The sequence below is a fragment of the Scyliorhinus torazame genome, chromosome 4 (assembly GCF_047496885.1).
Source record: "Scyliorhinus torazame isolate Kashiwa2021f chromosome 4, sScyTor2.1, whole genome shotgun sequence".
In the NCBI taxonomy this organism is placed as follows: Eukaryota; Metazoa; Chordata; class Chondrichthyes; order Carcharhiniformes; family Scyliorhinidae; genus Scyliorhinus; species Scyliorhinus torazame.
The window spans coordinates 64,888,550-64,908,187 of NC_092710.1; the positions used below are offsets into that span (position 1 = coordinate 64,888,550).

Sequence of the window (19,638 nt, forward strand, 5' to 3'; positions counted from 1 at the left end):
GCAGAAGTTCGGCCGCGCCAACCCACCCACCCCCCAACTGCACTCCAGCAACACTTTCTTCACTCGCGGGGTTTTACCCACCCACACAAAGCCCAAAATAATCTGATCCTTGAAAAAGGCCTTTGGGATGAAGATGGGGAGGCACTGAAACACAAACAGAAATCTGGGGAGGACTGTCATTTTCACGGTCTGTACCCTCCCCGCCAGTGATAGCGGGAGCATGTCTCATCTCTTAAAGTCCCCTTTCATTTGTACTCCTAGCTGGGATAGGTTTAACTTGTGCAGTGCCTCCCATTCCCGGGCCACCTGGATTCCCAGATACCAAAAGCTCTTTCCTACAATTCTAAACGACAGCTCTCCCAGTCTTTTCTCCTGTCCTCTTGCCTGGATCGCGAACATCTCGCTTTTCCCCCATGTTCAATTTATACCCTGAAAAATTGCCAAATTCCCCCAGGATTCGCATTACTTCCCCCATCCCATCCAACAGGTCTGAAATATACAAGAGCAGGTGATCTGCGTAAAGCGAGACCCAGTGCTCCACACCCCCCCCGACCAGCCCTTTGCAGTTCCTAGAGGCTCTTAACCCCATGGCCAATGGCTCTATGGCCAGAGCAAACAGCAATGGGCAGAGGGGACACCCTTTCCTCCTCCTTCGGTGTAGTTTAAAATACCCCGACCTCAGCCGGTTCGTACGCACACTCGTCACTAGTGCCTGATAGAGCAACCGCACCCAGCCAATAAAGCCCTCACCAATCTCAAACCTTCCCAGCGCCTCCCACAAGTAATTCCACTTCACCCAATCAAAAGCCTTCTCTGCATCCATCGCTACCATCACCTCTACCTCCCCTCCTTCTGAGCAAACCATAACAACATTTAAAAGTCTTCGAACATTGGCCTTGAGTTGCATGCCCTTTACAAATCCCGTCTGGTCCGATCACCTATCACCCCCGGGACACAGTCCTCTATCCTTGTCGCCAATATCTTAGCCAGCAGTTTGGCATCCACATTCAGTAGAGAAATTGGTCTGTAATAACCGCATTGCTCCGGATCCTTCTCTCGTTTCAGGATCAATGAAATTGAGGTCTGCGAGATGGTTGGGGCGAATACTCCCTTCTCACTTGCTTCATTAAATGTTCTCACCAGCAGTGGGCTCAATATCAAACTTCTTATAGAATTCCACCGGATAGCCGTCAGGCCCCGGGGCCTTGCCCGACTGCATACCCTCCGGCCCTTCAATTATTTCCTCAATCTCAATTGGGGTTCCCGGCCCTTCCACCAGATCCTCATCTACCCTCGGAAACCTCAACTGATCCAAAGCTGCCTCATCCCCTCCACCCCAGCCGGGGGTTCAGACTCATAATTTACTATAAAAGTCCTTAAACACCTCATTCACCCCCACTGGGTCCAGGACAGTATTCCCGCCTCGACTCTTTACTTTCCCTATCTCCCTGGCCGCCACCATGTTCCTGAGCATTTGCGCTAACATTCTGCTTGCCTTTTCCCCGTACTCTTAAATCGCCCCCCTTGACTTCCTCAACTGCTGCACCACTTTCCCTGTAGTCAACAGCCCAAACTCCGCCTGTAACCTCTGCTGCTCCCTCAGTAGCCTCGCATCCGGGGCCTCCGAGTATCTCCTGTCCATCTGGAGTATCTCCTCTACTAACGTATCCCTCTCAACCCATTCCGCCCCTTTTCTCTGTGGGCCCGTATCGAGATTAATTCCCCTCTGACCACTGCCTTCAGAGCTTCCCAAACCATCGCTGCAGAGACCCCCCCCCCATATCATTTGTTTCCAGGTAGTTCTCGGTGGACTTGTTAACCCGCCCACAGATCGCTTCGTCCGCTAGCAACCCCACATCCAGTCTCCACAGCGGGCGTTGCCCTCTCTCCACACTAACCCGTAGATCCACCCAATGTGGGGCATAATCCGACACTGCGATTGCAGAGTACGCAGTATCCACCACCCACGGTATTAGCGCCCTGCTCAGAACAAAAAAGTCAATGCGAGAGCATACCTTGTGGACATGGGAGAAAAAAGAAAACTCCTTCGCCCTTGGCCGTGCAAGCCTCCATGGGTCTACTCCTCCCCCATCTGTTTCATAAACCCCTTCAATTCCTTTGCAGCGGCCGGCCTCATCCCTGTCCTGGATTTTGACAGGTCCAATTCCGGATCAATGACTGTGTTGAAGTCCCCTGCCATGATCAGGTTATGTAACTCGAAGTCTGGGATCTTACCTAATACCTGCCTCATAAATTCCACTTCGTCCCAATTCGGAGCATATATGTTCACAAGTACCACTCGCACCCCCTCCAGCTTTCCACTCACCATTATGTACCTATCCACCTTGTCTGACACGATTCTCCCTGCCTCGAATGCCACCCTTTTATTGATCAAAATCGCTAGCCCCCTGGTCTTTGAGTCCAGCCCGGAGTGGAATACTTGGCCAACCCACCCCTTTTTCAATCTCGTCTGGTGTATAACATTTAGGTGTGTCGCTTGTAGCATTGCCACATCCGCCTTCAGCCCCCTCAAATGTGCAAACATGCAAGACCTCTTGACCGGCCCATTCAAACCTCTGACTTTCCATGTAATCAAACTGGTCGGGGAGCTTCCCACCTTCCCCCCTCTGCCGACTAGCCATCACCCTTTTTAGGCCAGCCTCTAGCTCGCACCCACCGCCTCCTCGAGACCCCCCTCGGGCATTTACCGTTCCCGATCTCCTATTCATCCCCTAGTAACAGTTCCTCCCCTGTCAGCAAAGCAGCCCCCCCCCCCCCCCCCCCAGCAACAGCCCTAGAAACCTAACCCATCCAAGTCAAGCTCACCACCCACTGCGCTTCCGTGAGTCTGCTGACCTATGCTGACTTGATAGCGCCTGCCCATGGCACCAAGCAGTCCGTCTCCCCATTGTTCTCTGCCCTCGGCCCCCACTTGAACAAACATGGTAAAAGCATCACATTCCCCAGTAAACAAACATCAGAAAAAACAGCCACTTTAGAAAAAAAACACACAAAAACAGAACCAGCCCCAAAGACTAACCAGCTGCCTGCAAGACAAAGTTAACTTTAGCCATCAAAACAGCCCCTTATTACACACAACACTATTTACACTTTATACATCCGAGCACAACAAATCACCACCAAAATACTCTCCAAAATACTTTAATAAAAGTGCACACTTCGTCTGGTGTTTCGAAGTAGAAGTCCCGTCCCTCATGTGTGACCCACAGACGGGCTGGGTAAAGCATCCCAAACTTCACACCATCTTAAAGAGGGATGTTTTTGCCCGATTAAACCCAGCTCGCCTCTTGGCCAAATCCGCGCCAAGGTCCTGATAAATGCGCAGCTCACAATTCTCCCACTTGCTGCTCCGTTCCTTCTTGGCCCCACCGCAAAACGTGTTCCATGTCCAGGAATCGGTGAAAACCACCATCGCCCTCGGCGGCTCGTTCGCTCAGAGCTTCTTCGCGTGGGCTCTGTGTGCTCTATCCACTTCCAGGGGCCGATGGAACGCCTCAGCCCCCATCAACTTCTCCAACATGTCCGTCACATAAGCCCTCCCACCCGATCCCTCACTGCCTTCAGGGAGGCCGGCAATTCTAAGATTCTGCCTCCTGGACCTTTTCTCCAGGTCCTCCAGCTTCTCCTGCATTCTTTTCTGGCGGTTGTTCATCATCTCCACCTTGGTCTACAGCACGGTTATGTATTCCTCGTGCTTGGACCCCTTTTTCTCCACCTCCTGGATCGTTCTTCCATGGGTCTCTTGATTCTGCACAACTTGATCAATCGAAGCCTTAATCAGGTCCAGCGTGTCCTTCTTCAGCTTGGCAAAGCAATCTTTGAAAATCTAAACCAGCTGCTCCGTCGACCACTGTGCCGTCTCCTCGCAGCCCTTGCTCTTCGCCATGTTTTCCCACGTTGCCAGCTCGGCTCGTGTCTTCCTTAAAGGACTTTGTCTTCTCACACGCCACTTAGAACATAGAACATAGAACAATACAGCGCAGTACAGGCCCTTCGGCCCACGATGTTGCACCGAAACAAAAGCCATCTAACCTACACTATGCCATTATCATCCATATGTTTATCCAATAAACATTTCAATGCCCTCAATGTTGGCGAGTTCACTACTGTAGCAGGTAGGGCATTCCACGGCCTCACTACTCTTTGCGTAAAGAACCTACCTCTGACCTCTGTCCTATATCTATTACCCCTCAGTTTAAAGTTATGTCCCCTCGTGCCAGCCATATCCATCCGTGGGAGAAGGCTCTCACTGTCCACCCGATCCAACCCCCTGATCATTTTGTATGCCTCTATTAAGTCTCCTCTTAACCTTCTTCTCTCCAACGAAAACAACCTCAAGTCCATCAGCCTTTCCTCATAAGATTTTCCCTCCATACCAGGCAACATCCTGGTAAATCTCCTCTGCACCCGCTCCAAAGCCTCCACGTCCTTCCTATAATGCGGTGACCAGAACTGTACGCAATACTCCAAATGCGGCCGTACCAGAGTTCTGTACAGCTGCAACATGACCTCCCGACTCCGGAACTCAATCCCTCTACCAATAAAGGCCAACACTCCATAGGCCTTCTTCACAACCCTATCAACCTGGGTGGCAACTTTCAGGGATCTATGTACATGGACACCTAGATCCCTCTGCTCATCCACACTTTCAAGAACTTTACCATTAGCCAAATATTCCGCATTCCTGTTATTCCTTCCAAAGTGAATCACCTCACACTTCTCTACATTAAACTCCATTTGCCACCTCTCAGCCCAGCTCTGCAGCTTATCTGTATCCCTCTGTAACCTGCTACATCCTTCCGCACTGTCGACAACACCACCGACTTTAGTATCGTCTGCAAATTTACTCACCCACCCTTCTGCGCCTTCCTCTAGGTCATTGATAAAAATGACAAACAGCAACGGCCCCAGAACAGATCCTTGTGGTACTCCACTTGTGACTGTACTCCATTCTGAACATTTCCCATCAACCACCACCCTCTGTCTTCTTTCAGCTAGCCAATTTCTGATCCACATCTCTAAATCACCCTGGTCCAATACTTCTGGTCCAATTCTCCATTTACTGGAGGGGGATTTCTCCTCACTGTCTCACTGTTCACCGATTTATCCCATAAAATCCGGACAAAACCAGGGTAAAAAGGTCCAAAAGTCCATCACGGGCGGGAGCTATCAAATGTGTGACCTACTCCTCCATGGATACTTCTGATACATAGATGATACGCTGGCTAAATTTGAGTCTGCAGTTGTGTGTCATCATTTCCTTATACATCTTAGTGGAATTCATCCCAAGCTCAAATTCACCATTGAAATGGAGCAGTCTAACCTGCTCCCTTTTCTCAATGTGCTCATTGAGAAATCTGCTAATGGGTTCACTACTACTGTCTGCCGCAACCCTACTTTCACTCATCAATATACGTGTTAGGATTCCTACAGTTCCACACGTTATAAGATCGACCTTATTGCCAATCTCATAAATGTGCAAACCTGATCCCAAAGTAGGATGCATCGAAGACATCCAGCGGGATAATGTCTACACTGATTAGATAGTTACTCAATGTATATCACGTACATCACACAAACGTATGAATGGGACTCTGGCCATCACTTTTGGTCCTGAAAAGTGGCCAATCTACCTCAGATTATCCTGGAAGGTTAGAGTATCTGAAAAATTTGAGCAATGGACAAAGATAGTTGTTTCAAACTGCTACTATGCAGTAGCAACACAAGTGGTTTTCTCCACTCGGAGGGTACTGCCACAAAGCCAAAAAGATGTTCTGCCGATCACCAAACGTGTAATGTAGTGTATGAATTTCAGTGCCGGTATCATGTCAGGTATATGGGGCTGGTTTAGCACAGGGCTAAATCACTGGCTTTTAAAGCAGACCAAGGCAGGCCAGCAGCACGGTTCAATTCCCATACCAGCCTCCCCGAACAGGTGCCAGAATGTGGCGACTAGGGGCTTTTCACAGTAACTTCATTTGAAGCCTACTTGTGACAATACGTGATTTTCATTTCATTGGCTATACCTTCCAACGACTGACAGATTATATCATATATATTATATCATGTCCGTTCAGCTGCTCGCAGCAAGCAGAGTATAGACTACACTCAGCCAGACTGAGCTTGCAAAGTTCAGAACAAAGGATGATTCCAGGATTGGGCAGCAGTTACTTAACAATCCTGACTGTACTAAGTATTACACTAATGACCAATTCAAGATTATCAGTGGAGCTCACTTATGCTTGATAGATGCTACATTTATTTACACACAAGACCCTGTCCTCTGTTTAAAAAAAAAAGAAAATGCCCAAGCAATGTATTTTTTTCAACTAAACAAAAGTTTAGGTGACAATGTCATGCTGGGGCATTTCTCAGGGCAACAACCTCAACAGAGTTGACTTGCCAGTTTGAATTTAAACAGAAGCTGGAAATGACTGCTGCCTGGTGGATTCTCCATGGCAACATGTCGACCAATCACAGTCAATCAGTACCCTTTTCTCATGCAGCATAAATTGTTGTTCCCTTTGAGATTTGGCATTCCTGTGATTCTGTCCTGATAAGTGCAAGATGAAAAGTTTCAACAACATGCCTATTTCTTCCAACAATATAAAGACTTATAGCATTTGGCTAACAAAATGCATGGCAGTAACTGCAATAACTCTGAAGATATGTTATGGGACAATGCATGAGATCAATCATTAGCATCAGAATATAAGCACAGAAATAAGACACACAGCCCATCATGCCTGTTCTGGTTCTTTGGTAGAACTTTTTTTTCAATAAATTTAGAGTACCCAATTCATTTTTCCAATTAAGGAGAAATCTTGCGTGGCCATTCCACCTAACCTGCACATCTTTGGGTTGTGGAGGCAAAACCCACGCAAACACGGGGAGAATGTGCAAACCCCACAAGGACAGTGACCCAGAGCCGGGATCGAACCTGGGACCTCAGCGCCGTGAGGCAGCAGGGCCAACCCACTGTGCCGCCCTGTTCTTTGGTAGAACTAACCAATAATTCTCATTCCCACGCCCTTCCCACATAATGTTTGGCCCTTTCAAATGTTTTTCCCACATAGCGTTTGGCCCTTTCAAATGTTTAAGTTTCCTTTCAAAAGTTACTATTAAATCCAAATGCTGTCAAATCCATTCTATGATTTTGAACACTTCCATTAAATCTCCCCCTAATCTTCTCTGTTCTAAGGAAAACTCCAGTGTTTCAAGTTTTCCACTTCAATTAAGTCTCTCCCTCCTCCTTTGTACTGTTCCAGTAAAGCTCTTCCATCCCTTTTCTACGATCTTGACATCCTTCAAAAAGAGAGTGTGCACAGAATTAAGCAGACAGCAGCGGAGGCCAAACCAGTGTGATATAAAGATGTAGCATAACTCACGTCTTTTTGTACTCTAATCTATCAAAATATTCAAACATTCAATATATTCCATCAATAGCCTTTTCGATTTGCCTTGGCAGCGTCAAAGCTTTGGAGTTCACACAAATATCCGAAAGTAAAATGATGTACTAATGACGTTAGTTTTTAATAGGTGATTGGAATGATAAGTGACACCTGCTCATCCACAAATTTTAATTTTGAAAATGCAATCTTTGCTTACAAATAATTTGTCGAACTCTGAATGTTATGCCACATTTTTGTACCTTCTGCAGTTTTCAATCAGATTCAATTACAGTAATAGAAATTTATATTCTCGTGGTGAGAGTGTAAAATTGAAAATCATTACGCAAACTGCAGAAATCCTAGTCCAAGGATAACACACCAAGATGCTTTTGGAATTCTTGAGATTTAAACATGGCATTCGCAAGAACATTTTAACAACTTAATAATTAGCATTCAATTATTTCATAGAATCATAGAATACCTACAGTGCAGAAGGAGGCCATTTCGCCCTTCAAGTCTGCACCAACCCTCTGAAAGAGCCCCCATGCCCCCACCCTATCCCCATAACCCCACCTAAACCTTTGGACACTCGGGGCAATTTAGCATGGCCAATCCACCCAACCTGCACATCTTTGGACTGTGGAGGAAACCGGAGCACCTGGAATAACCCATGCAGACACATGATCCACTCAGACAGTCACCCAAGATCAGAATTGAACCCAGGTCCTGACGCTGTTTGTGACAAGTTCCTCACCATCTCTGTTGGGTTAAAGCAGCATACAGTGAAGGAGATCTTGAGGTGAAATCCATCTGTGGTGTTTGGTGATCTTTGGTGTTGCGAGCAACAATAGACTCCAGCTTTCACATGTAACAGACTGAGAAAGCTATCCTGGATTATAATTCTAATATTACACACAACTCCAGCTGGAGTTATACATGGAAAGACATGTAAGGACATTGAGGGGAACACAGGCTTGTTGTTTGGTTGTGATGCTCACTGCAACCATAATCAAAAAACTGTTGATATTCTCAGTCTACCTTACATAAAGTGTGAATTGGAAGATACCAGAAACTAGCCGACAGTGGAACTGAACTCAAGAAAAGACTCAAACAACATTTGTAAATGAGAACATATTTTGGAAATGGAAGAAAATTAGAGAGAAAGAAGGTTAAGAGGTGACTTAATTGAGGCATACAAGATGATCAGAGGATTAGATAGGGTGGACAGTGAGAGCCTTTTTCCTCGGATGGTGATGTCTAGCATGAGGGGACATACCTTTAAATTTAGGGGAGATAGATATAAGACAGATGTCAGAGGTAGGTTCTTTACTTAGAGAGTAGTAAGGGCGTGGAATGCCCTGCCTGCAACAGTAGTGGACTCGCCAACACTAAGGGCATTCAAATGGTCATTGGATAGACATATGGACGATAACGGAATAGTGTAGATGGGCTTTAGAGTGGTTTCACAGGTCGGCGCAACATCGAGGGCCGAAGGGCCTGTACTGCGCTGTAATGTTCTATGTTCTATGTTCTAAAATACGCTGCTTAACAAAAACAAAATGAAATGTTTCCATCTGGTTACAAAATCCCAATCAACCCAGGTCCTCTATCACTCATACATATACAAATTGATCACTTACAGTTTGTGCACAAGGTAACTGCGTAAGTCCTGAGTCACATCACCATGCCATGATTTCCGAATGTCAGTTATTGAGGATTGCATTGCCGCTGAAACTGCATTTCGATTATGTAGACTTGTGCCTTCTCTTAGCATTGAGCTGAAAGCATCAACAGTTGGTATGAGTTACACATAGGCTTGAATTTTTCACCTGTTGTGTGCACGTGCGCGGTGGGCCCGGAAGCGGACACAAAACACATTCCTGGCCGCTTAAAGTAATTTCACGTCGGCTGGTCAATTAACAACCATCCAGTGTGAAAGGCATGCTGGGAGAGACTCAGCACTGCCAGGGAGTGCAAGGGAAAAGAGCAGGTGGAGAGAAAAGCAAGGGTACGGGCTGGTGTTCCCTCAGGGAGACACCAATATGGAGCTGTCGCAAGCAATTATTGACCCGTGAAAAATAAATATCCATGTTAAATCTAGCCCACTAGTATCAAAGCAGTACAATCATGCACAGACCTGTTTCCAGACTCATTTGCTCATTTTGTTTCAGCCCTGACAGTTCATCCCACCCTGGATCAAGCTTGCAGTTAAAATGTACAGGTCGCCTGACCAATCAGCTCGCCAACCAACCAAAAAACAGATAGGTTACTTAAGATTTTGTTCAATTGGCCCCTAGATGGACTAAATTGACTGAAATTTTGCATGGGACACGCGCCTGACTTCTTCTTCCTTGGCTTCAGGGTCAGGCATGCCTGTATCCGGGCAACGTAAAATTCTGGCCGTACAGACAGTTGAAAATTTATCAGGCAGGACACAAAGAATAATCTCTTACCCTTCACTGTTCTCCTCACTCAGATTTGCAAACATTCAGCGATAAGTGAGGAGGCACACACATTTACAAGGCCTCATTTCAGGCTATACATTATGTCCCCCAACAACAGGGTAGCACGGGAGCATAGTGGTCAGCACAATTGCTTCACAGCTCCTGGGTCCCAGGTTAGATTCCCGGCTTGGTTCACTGTCTGTGCGGAGTCTGCACGTTCGCCCCATGTGTGCGTGGGTTTCCTCCGGGTGCTCCAGTTTCCTCCCACAGTCCAAAGATGTGCAGGTTAGGTGGGTTGGCCATGCTAAATTGCCCTTAGTGTCCAAAATTGCCCTTAATGTTGGGTGGGGTTACTGGGTTATGGGGATAAGGTGGTGTGAGCTTGGGTAGGGTGCTTTTTCCAAGAGCCGTTGCAGACTCTATGGGCCGAATGGCCTCCTTCAGTACTGTAAATTCTATGAAAATCTATGAACAGCTTGGGCACGGAAGGACAATGCACCTCTCCACTGACATCGGAACTTAGGTTTAAATTTTACACTTTTTAAATGACCGCAGAGGGAAGGCATTAAATATGAAACAAGGAAGGGGCAGCACGGTGGTGCAGTGGTAGCACTACCGCCTCACGGTGCCAAGGTCCCAGGTTCAATCCCGGCTTTGGGTCACTGTCCATGTGGAGTTTGCACATTTGCCCCGTGTTGCGTGGGTCTTGTCCCCACAACCCAAAGATATGCAGGGTAGGTAATTGGCCATGCTAAATTGACCCTTAATTGGAAAACATGAATTGGCTACTCTAAATTTATTTAAAATAGAATAAATAAATAAAAAATAAAAATGTGAAACAAGGAATAAAAATAAATCATAGACTTACTTAGATGAGCACATGGAAGACAACAGTATCTCACCACGCAATAACCTGGACTGCTGATTAGGCACTTGCACACCCACATGGCTGACACGCACATCTATTTGATTGGTACCTGTAAAACCATACAAGAGGTCTTAGCAAAATTTTCACCATTGATTAAAATCTGATTAGTCCACAGACAAGTATGAATTGCCACTGTTACCTTACATTCTAATCGTGCCTCTGTTACGAAGCAGCACCAAGTAATATCTGGTGAAAAAAAATCCATTATGCAAATCAGGTTTTAAATTACTTTTATAAGGGATGTGTAGTACTTGAGATACAAGTTTCCATAAATGTTCTATGGTCTGAATCATCACAAAAATGTCTGGAATATGTATTCGTAGTTGGCAGGCCAATCCAAATTAGTTAAGACCATAAAAATAGGAACAGGAGTAGGCCGTTCGGCCCCATCGAGGCTGCTCTAACATTCATTAGTACTATTCTGAGACCATGCCCTCTGGTCTGAGACTTTACCATGAGGAGAAACACCCTCGTATTATTTACCCTGTCGAGCCCCTTAATAATCTGATATGTTTCAATAAGATCACCTCTCATTTTTCTAAATTTCAATGAGGAAATCCCGGCCTGCTTTGATTCTAAGACAATCGCTCCATACCGGGGATCATCCTGGTGAACCTTCTCCGAGCCACCTCCAATAAAATCTGTCCAGAAATCTCCGCCCGTTGGAATTCTCTTTTCCCACCAGCAACACCCCCCCCCCCACCCGCAAGTTTCCTGATGGCATGGGATGGCTTCAATGGGAAATTCCATTGACAAGTGGCGGTAGAATAGAATCCCGTCCAGCGAACGGCTCGCTGCCGAGAAATATGCGGCTGGGGGACTAGAGAATCCAGCCAACTATCTTTCTTTAGATGTGGAGTACCTTGCATAGTTGCAGCAATACATCCCTATTCTTATACTCCACGACCTGGAATTAAGGACCCACATCCCATTAGCCTTCCTGATTACTTGCTACACCGGTGTGCCAACTTTGTGTTTTGTGCACAGATACCCAAAGTCCCTTTGTGCTGCAGATTTCTGAAGTTTCTTTCCCTTTAGAAAACACTCTGCTCTCCTCTTCCCCTTCCAATATGAACAAGTTCACATTTTACCACATTATCCTCAATTTGCGAACTTTCTTAACCTATCAATATCTCTTTGCAAACTATTTGTATCCCTCTTGCAACTTGCCTTTCTACCTATTTTTGTGTCGTTTGCAAATTTATCGCCAGTACATTTGCTTCCTTCCTCCAAATCGTTAATATATATAAGGAACTTGTGGAACCCCACTGGTTATAGGCGCCAATCTGAAAAATAACCCCTTATTCCCACTTGCCGTTTCCTGCCCATTAGCCAATTCTCTATCCATGCCAATATACTACCTCCAACACCATGAGCTCGTCTTATCACTTAACCTTTGTGAGGTGCATTGTTGAATCATAGAATCCCAACAGTGCAGAAAGAAGCCATTCAGCCAAAGAAGTCTATACCGACCCTCTGAAAGAGCACCTTACCTCGGCCCACTCCCCTGTAAACCTGTAACCCCACCTAATCTTTGAGCACTAAAGGGACAATTTTACCATAGCCAATCCACTTAACCTGCAAATCCTGAAAAAGACTCTTTTATCCCCACACTCTGCCTTCTGCCAGTCAGCTAATCCTCTATCCATGCCAGAATCTTACCCTTAACACCATTTGCTCTGAACTTATTTAACAATCTCCTAAACAGCACATTGTCAAAGGCCTTCTGGAAATCTGAATAAATCACGTCCACTGGTTCTCCTTTGTCTAACTTCCTTGCTACCTCCTCAAAGAAACAGATTTGTCAGATATGACCTCCCTTTGACAAAGCCATGCTGACTCAGTCCTACTTTATCATGCACTTCCAAGTACTCCACAATTTCATTTTTAATAACGGACACTAAAATCTTACCAATGGTCGAAGTCAGGCTAACTAGCCTATAATTTCCCATCTTCTGCCTCCCTCCCTTCTTAAACAGTGGTGTTACATTACCCACTTTCCAGTCCTCTGGGACCCTTCCTGCCTCCAGTGATTCCTGAAAGATCACCACCAATGCCTCCACAATCTCCTCAGCTATCTTTTTTAGGATCCTGGGGTGTAGTCCATCTGGTCCAGGTGACTTATCCACCTTCAGACCTTTTAGTTTCCCCAGAACCTTCTCCTTAGTAATGGGTCACTGCACTCACCTCTGCCCCCTGGTTCTCCTGGAGCTCTGGCATCCCACTGGTGTCTTCCACCGTGAAGATTGATGCAAAGTAAGTATTCAGTTTGTCTGCCATTTCTTTGTTTCCTATTATTACTTCTCCAGCCACATTTTCTAGTGGTCTAATGTCTATTTTTGCCTCTCTCTTACATTTTATACATTGAAAAAATCTCTTCCTATCTTCCATTATATTACTGTCTTCCCTTATATTACCATCAGTGGCTTTGATTGTAAAAACCATTTCCGTAGCTGTTGTGTGCCACTAGGAATGGGTTTAATGGTGAGGTTCCCCAAAATTAGCTGTTCACTAGACTCAGACATGAAGAATGGTCTTTTGAATGAGATACCAATGGAACTGCACCCTGCCACAATTGAGCACTTTCAGGAAAGTTAAAGACTAGAAAATAGTGATGGCCACTGCATTCACCTCTGCCCCCTGATTCTGCTGGAGCTCTGGCATCCCACTGGTGTCTTCCACCGTGAAGACTGATGCAAAGTAACTATTCAGTTCATCTGCCATTTCTTTGTTTCCTATTATTACTTCTCCAGCCACATTTTCCAGTGGTCCAATGTCTATTTTTGCCTCTCCCTTACCTTTTATATATATTGAAAGAAACTCTTCCCATCTTCTTTTATATTATTAGCTAGCTTGCACTCACATTCCATCTTCTCTCCCCTTATTGCTTTTTTTTATATAAACAATTTTATTGAGGTATTTTTGGCATATAAAACAGCAACATTATACCGTAGTGTACAAAAGCAAATAAGACATAATGCAGGCATAGGCACCCCTCTCGCAAGATCCTGCCTAAGCAACCCCCTACTCTACGCTACCCTAACCCCCCTCCCCCCTGCTGACGATTAATTCTCCGCGAAGTCGTCAACGAATGGCTGCCACCTCCGGGCAAACCCCGACAGCGATTCTCTCAAGGCTAACTTAATTTTCTCCAGCCTGAGAAAGCTCGCCATGTCCGAAAGCCATACTTCAGACATCGGGGGCTTTGAGTCCCTCCATGCCAACAGTATTCGTCGCCGGGCTACCAGGGAAGCAAAGGCCAAGACGTCGGCCTCTTTCTCCTCCTGGACTCCCGGGTCCTCCGAAACCCCAAAAATTGCCACCTCAAGACTCATTGCTACCCAATCTTCAATACCTGGGACATGACGTCCGCGAATCCCTGTCAGTACCCCCTGAGTTTAGGACACACCCAGAACATGTGTACATGATTCGCTGGTCCTCTGGCACAACTAGCACATTTGTCCTCCAGCCCAAAGAATTTGCTCATCCGGGCCACCGTCATGTGGGCACGAAGTACGACCTTGAACTGGATCAGACTGAGCCGGGCGCATGTTGCAGTCGTGTTTACTCTACTCAAAGCGTCTGCCCATATGCTGTCCTCTATCTCCCCCCTGAGCTCCTCCTCCCACTTAAGCTTCAGTTCTTCGGTCTGTGCCTCCTCTGCTCCCATTAGTTCTTTATAGATGTCGGAGACTCTTCCCTCTCCCACCTCTCCCCTGGAAACTACCCTGTCCTGGATCCCCCTTGGTCAGGGGCGTGGGAAGGATGGTACCAGTCTGCGTACGAAATCCCGCACCTGCAAGTACCTGAAATCATTCCCTCTCGCCAGCCCGAACTTCTCCTCCAATGCCCTCATGCTCGGGAAGCTCCCTTCCAGGAACAGGTCGCCCATTCTCGCACTCCCCGCCCGCCACCATAGTTGGAACCCACCGTCCATATTCTCCGGGGCAAATCGGTGGTTGCCGCTGTTGCTAACTTTTGGTTGGTTCAATTGGCTCTGTTTTATAACCTTTGCTCTTGAGTCGCCAGGTATCTTTATGATACCGCCACGAGGTTCAAGTTCAAGTAATGATCAATAACTCAATACACCAATTAGTAAGATTCAAATCAAAGCATTTATTTACAGTCAAATCTACTAATGCATAAACGCTACTTTCTAAGCTACTTCTATAACTAACAGGCCTATACTTAGCTTCGGACTGGCCCACCAGGTCAGGGGAACAAATGGCCTTCCGTTCGGGTTCTGAGTCTGCGGGATTCAAAAGCTGGTATGGACTGGTAGCTAGGACCGCCTATTTCGTAGCGAGCGTGGACTTGAGACTTACGGTCTTTTGGCAGCAGCTGAACAGGTCACTGTCAAGGGTTGGACTTCGTTCCAATCGCTTGGTTCGATTTCTCCAATACTGGAGCGGTTCCCTGATCGATGGGGGGTCTCGAGGTGTCCGTTAACCTCTTTTGTGTTGGCTCCTGCTGGCGCCGAGGAGTCTGGCTTGGCCTTGTTTATCTCAAATGTTTCGATTGTTCCCGGGGATCATTAGTATGTAGATGGCTGCTACATTATTATGCAGATGGCTGCTTGTATCGATGCTGTCTGGGCTTTTCCAGAGTTTAATACACAGTAAACTTGCACCTGCTAGTTTCTGCCTGTGTTGGCTGAATTTCCCTTCAGCCTTTGCTGTTCTCCATTTTACGTCGGGAGTTGGCCAACCTAGGTGGCTACACCACAGATTGGGGACCAAACCGATGCTCTCACCTCCCCTATATGCCTCCTCCACTGGCCCCAGATCCGTAGAGCCGCCACTACTTGAGGGCTGGTGGAGTATCGTGCCAGCGGGAGCGGCAGAGGTGCCGTAACCAAGGCTGCCAAACTGGTGGCCCTGCACGAAGCAGCCTCCATCCGCTCCCAAACCGACCCCGTACCCACCATCCATTTCCTTACCATGGCTATGTTAGCTGCCCAGAAGTAGCTGCTAAAGTTTGTCAATGCCAGCCCCACTTCCCCTCGGTTCCTCTCGAGCATCGCCTTCCTCACCCGTGGGGATTTTCCTGCCCAAACAAATCCCAGGATAATTTTAATCTAGCCTCTTAAAGAAGGACCGCGGGATGAAAATGGAGAGACACTGAAATATGAACAAGAATCTCGGGAGAATCGTCATCTTCACCGTCTGCACTCTCCCCGCTAGTGACAGTGGGAACGCATTCCATCTCCGGAACTCATCCTTCACTTGCTCCACCAACCGGGACAAGTTTAGTTTATGCAACTTACCCCAGTCCCACGCTACTTGTATCCCTAAATATCTAAAGCTTTCACCTACCAGCCTGAATGGCAGCCCCCTCAGCCTACTCTCCTGACCCCTCACCTGCACGACACACAACTCGCTCTTTGCCATGTTCAATTTATATCCTGAGAACCGACCAAATTCCCTCAGGGTTTCCATGATTCCGTCCATCCCCGCAATTAACACATGTATAACAGCAGGCCACCCGCGTATAACGAGACTTTATGTTCCACTCCCCCCCCGGACCAGCCCGTTCCAGTCCCTTGAAGCTCTCAGAGCAATTGCCAGCGGCTCTATAGCCAGCGCAAACAGCAGTGGGGATAGGGGGCATACCTGTCTAGTCCCGCGCTGCAGTCTGAAGTAGTCAGATGTCATCCAGTTCACCATCACACTAGCCTCTGGGGCCTGATATAGCAGCTTAACCCAGTCGATGAATCTCACCCCGAACCCAAAACGTCCCAGCACCTCCCATATATAGTCCCACTCAACCCAGTCAAAAGCCTTTTCGGCATCCATTGCTACCACTACCTCTGCCTCCCTGCTCTCCGGGGGTATAATAATCACATTGAGCAGCCTCCTTAGATTGGCCACCAGTTACCTGCCCTTTACGAACCCGGTTTGGTCCTCCACAATCATGTCCGGTACACAGTCCTCAATTCTAGACGGCAAGATCTTGGCCAGTAACTCAGCGTCTGCGTTAATCAAAGAGATCAGCCTATAGGACCCGCATGCCTCCGGGTCTTTATCTCGTTTCAGTATAAGCGAGATAGTGGCCTGCGACATTGTCGGGGGTAAGACCCCTCTGTCTCTTGCCTCGTTGAACACCCTGACCAGCACCGGCCCCACTATCGCAGAAAACTTTTTATATAACTCCACCGGATATCCGTCCGGCCCCGGGGCTTTACCCGACTGCATGACCTTCAGGCCCCCCCGTACTTCTTCGGTCCTGATCGGGGCCCCCAGCCCGTCTACCAACCCCGTACCTACCCTTGGGAAGGTCAGTTCGTCCAAAAAGGACCTCATCCCCTCGGTCTCGTGGGGGGGTTCAGAGGTATACAGCTTGCTATAGAACACCTTGTTCAGTCCTACCGGGTCCCCACCAGGTTTCCCTCCCTGTCAACTACCTTTCCTATTATCCTAGCCGCTTCTCTCTTTCTTAGTTGTTGTGCAAGCATTCTGCTGGCCTTCTCCCCATGTTCGTATATTGCGCCCTTTGCCCTTCTAAGCTGCTCTACGGCCTTCCCTGTAGACAACACCCCAAACTTGGTCTGCAGCCTCTGGCGTTTCCTAAGTAACTCTGGCCTTGGGGACTCCGCATAGCTCCTGTCCATCCGTTAAATTTCCTTAACCAGTCGGTCCGTTTCTGCCCTGTCTGCCCTGTCCCTATGGGCTTGAATTGAAATCAGCTCCCCTTTCACCACTGCCTTCAGTGCCTCCCAGAGCACCGCTGCTGAGACTTCTCCAGTACCATTTACCTGCAGGTAATTATGCATGCATTTCCTCAGCCTCCGCCTCGTCCGCCAGCAGTCCAACTTGCAGCCTCCATTGTGGGCGCTGAAAGCTATCTTTGCAAATCTGCAGATCAACCCAGTGCGGAACATGGTCCGAGATGGTAATTGTCGAATATTCTGCACCCGTCATCCCTGTCAGCAAGTACCAGTTCATGATAAAGAAATCAATTCAGGAATACGCTTTGTGGGCGTGAGAATAGAACAAAAACTCCTTCGCCAATGGCCGACTAAATCTCCATGGGTCAGCTCCCCCCATTTGCTTCATGAACCCTCTCAGTTCCTTTTCCATCGCTGGCACCCTACCTGTTTTTGAACACGACCGGTCCAGGCCAGGATCAAGAACGGTGTTAAAGGCCCCACCCATGATCAGTTTGCGTGAGTCCAAGTCAGGGATCTTCCCCAGCAACCTCTTAATAAAATCTACGTCATCCCAAATTAGGGGCATATACGTTGACCAGCACTACTCTCACCCCCTCGAGCTTGCCCCTAACCATAACAAATCTGCTACCCCCGTCCACAACTGTGCCCTCCACCTCAAATTGGACCCGCTTGTTGATCAAGATCGCAACCCCCCCTGGTCTTAGTGTCGAGACCCCGAATGGAAGAACGGACTAATCCAGCCCTTCCTTAATCTGACCTGGTCAGCGACTTTCAGATGAGTCTCCTGTAACATGACTATGTCCGCCTTCAAAACCCGCAAATGCGCGAAAACAGCACGAGAGGAGAGAGTCGTGACAGCGAAAACAGCACGAGAGGAGAGAGATCCGGGACAGCGAAAACAGTGCGGGAGGAGAGAGCCGGGAGATTTTAAAAGCGCGGGAGAGAGCCGGGACAGCGAAAACAGCGCGAGAGGAGAGAGAGCCGGGACAGCAAAAACAGCGCGAGAGGAGAGAGAGCCAGGACAGCAAAAACAGTGCGAGAGGAGAGAGCCGGGAGATTTAAAAAGCGCGGGAGGAGAGAGCCGGGACAGTGCTGGGAGAGGTGAGTGCACAAAAGGTGTGGCGGGAGTGCCTTTAGACACGGAGTGCTGATTGGAACAGAGTGCATCTGAGTTTAGGTGAGTGACTGAGTTCGGGTGAGTGGTGAGAGAGGGCTGTGTTTTTGTTGGTGTTTGGGTTTATCCTTGAGGTTATATTTTTTTTTTAAAAATTATTATTTAAATTAATTAACTAATTGAATATGGCTGGACAGGTGATGTGCTGTTGCTGTATGGTGATGGAACTGGTGGATCCCATTGAGACCGTCAGTGACCACATCTGCAGCAAGTGTTGGCTGCTCGAGGAACTTCGGCTCAGAATTGATGAGCTGGAGACCGAGCTGCACACACTGCGGCACATCAGGGAGGGGGAAAATTACCTGGACGCTTTGTTTCAGGAGGCAGTCACACCCGGTAGAATAAGTACTGTTAATTTGGACAGTGGTCAGGGACACAGTGGTGTGACTGCAAGGGAGGCAGGTAGGGGGATCCTGAGTTTAGGAGCCTCAGCCCTTGACCTTGTCCAACAGGTATGAGGTACTTGCTCCCTGTGTGGATGAGGAAGAGGGCTGTAGGGAGGATGCGTTGACTGACCACTGCACCGTGGTACAGGAAGCCATTCAAGAGGGGGGAGCAAAAAGACAAGTGGTAGTTGTAGGGGATTCTATAATTAGAGGGATTGATGGCATCCTTTGTAAGCCAGATCGAGAGTCCCGCATGGTATGTTGCCTGCCCGGTGCCAGGGTGAGGGACATCTCTGATCGGCTTGAAAGGATTTTGGAGAGGGAGGGGGAGGATCCAGTTGTTGTGGTCCACGTTGGGACTAACAACACAGGTAAGACGAGGAAAGAGGACCTGTTTGGGGATTATCAAACATTAGGGACTAAATTAAAAAACAGGTCCTCCAGGGTTATAATCTCTGGATTACTACCCGAGCCACGTGCCAATTGGCATAGGGTTGAGAAAACTAGAGAAGTTAACATGTGGCTAAAGGAGTGGTGCGGGAAAGAGGGATTCCATTTCATGGGGCATTGGCATCAGTACTGGGGCAGGAGGGACCTGAACCGTTGGGACGGTCTTCACCTGAA

General features: G+C 47.6%; 1 protein-coding gene across 2 annotated transcripts in view; it reads right to left on the reverse strand.

Annotated features, from left to right (window-relative positions):
- Positions 1–19,638, reverse strand: part of LOC140410264 (NACHT, LRR and PYD domains-containing protein 3-like) — a 134,329-nt gene that overhangs the window by 85,717 nt on the left and 28,974 nt on the right. For both annotated transcript variants that reach the window (XM_072498229.1, XM_072498230.1), the window contains 2 exons: positions 10,725–10,833; positions 9,053–9,190 (listed from right to left, as the gene is read on the reverse strand). In XM_072498229.1, the coding sequence (XP_072354330.1) occupies positions 9,053–9,190; positions 10,725–10,833 (247 nt within the window). The remainder of the gene's footprint in view (positions 1–9,052; positions 9,191–10,724; positions 10,834–19,638) is intronic.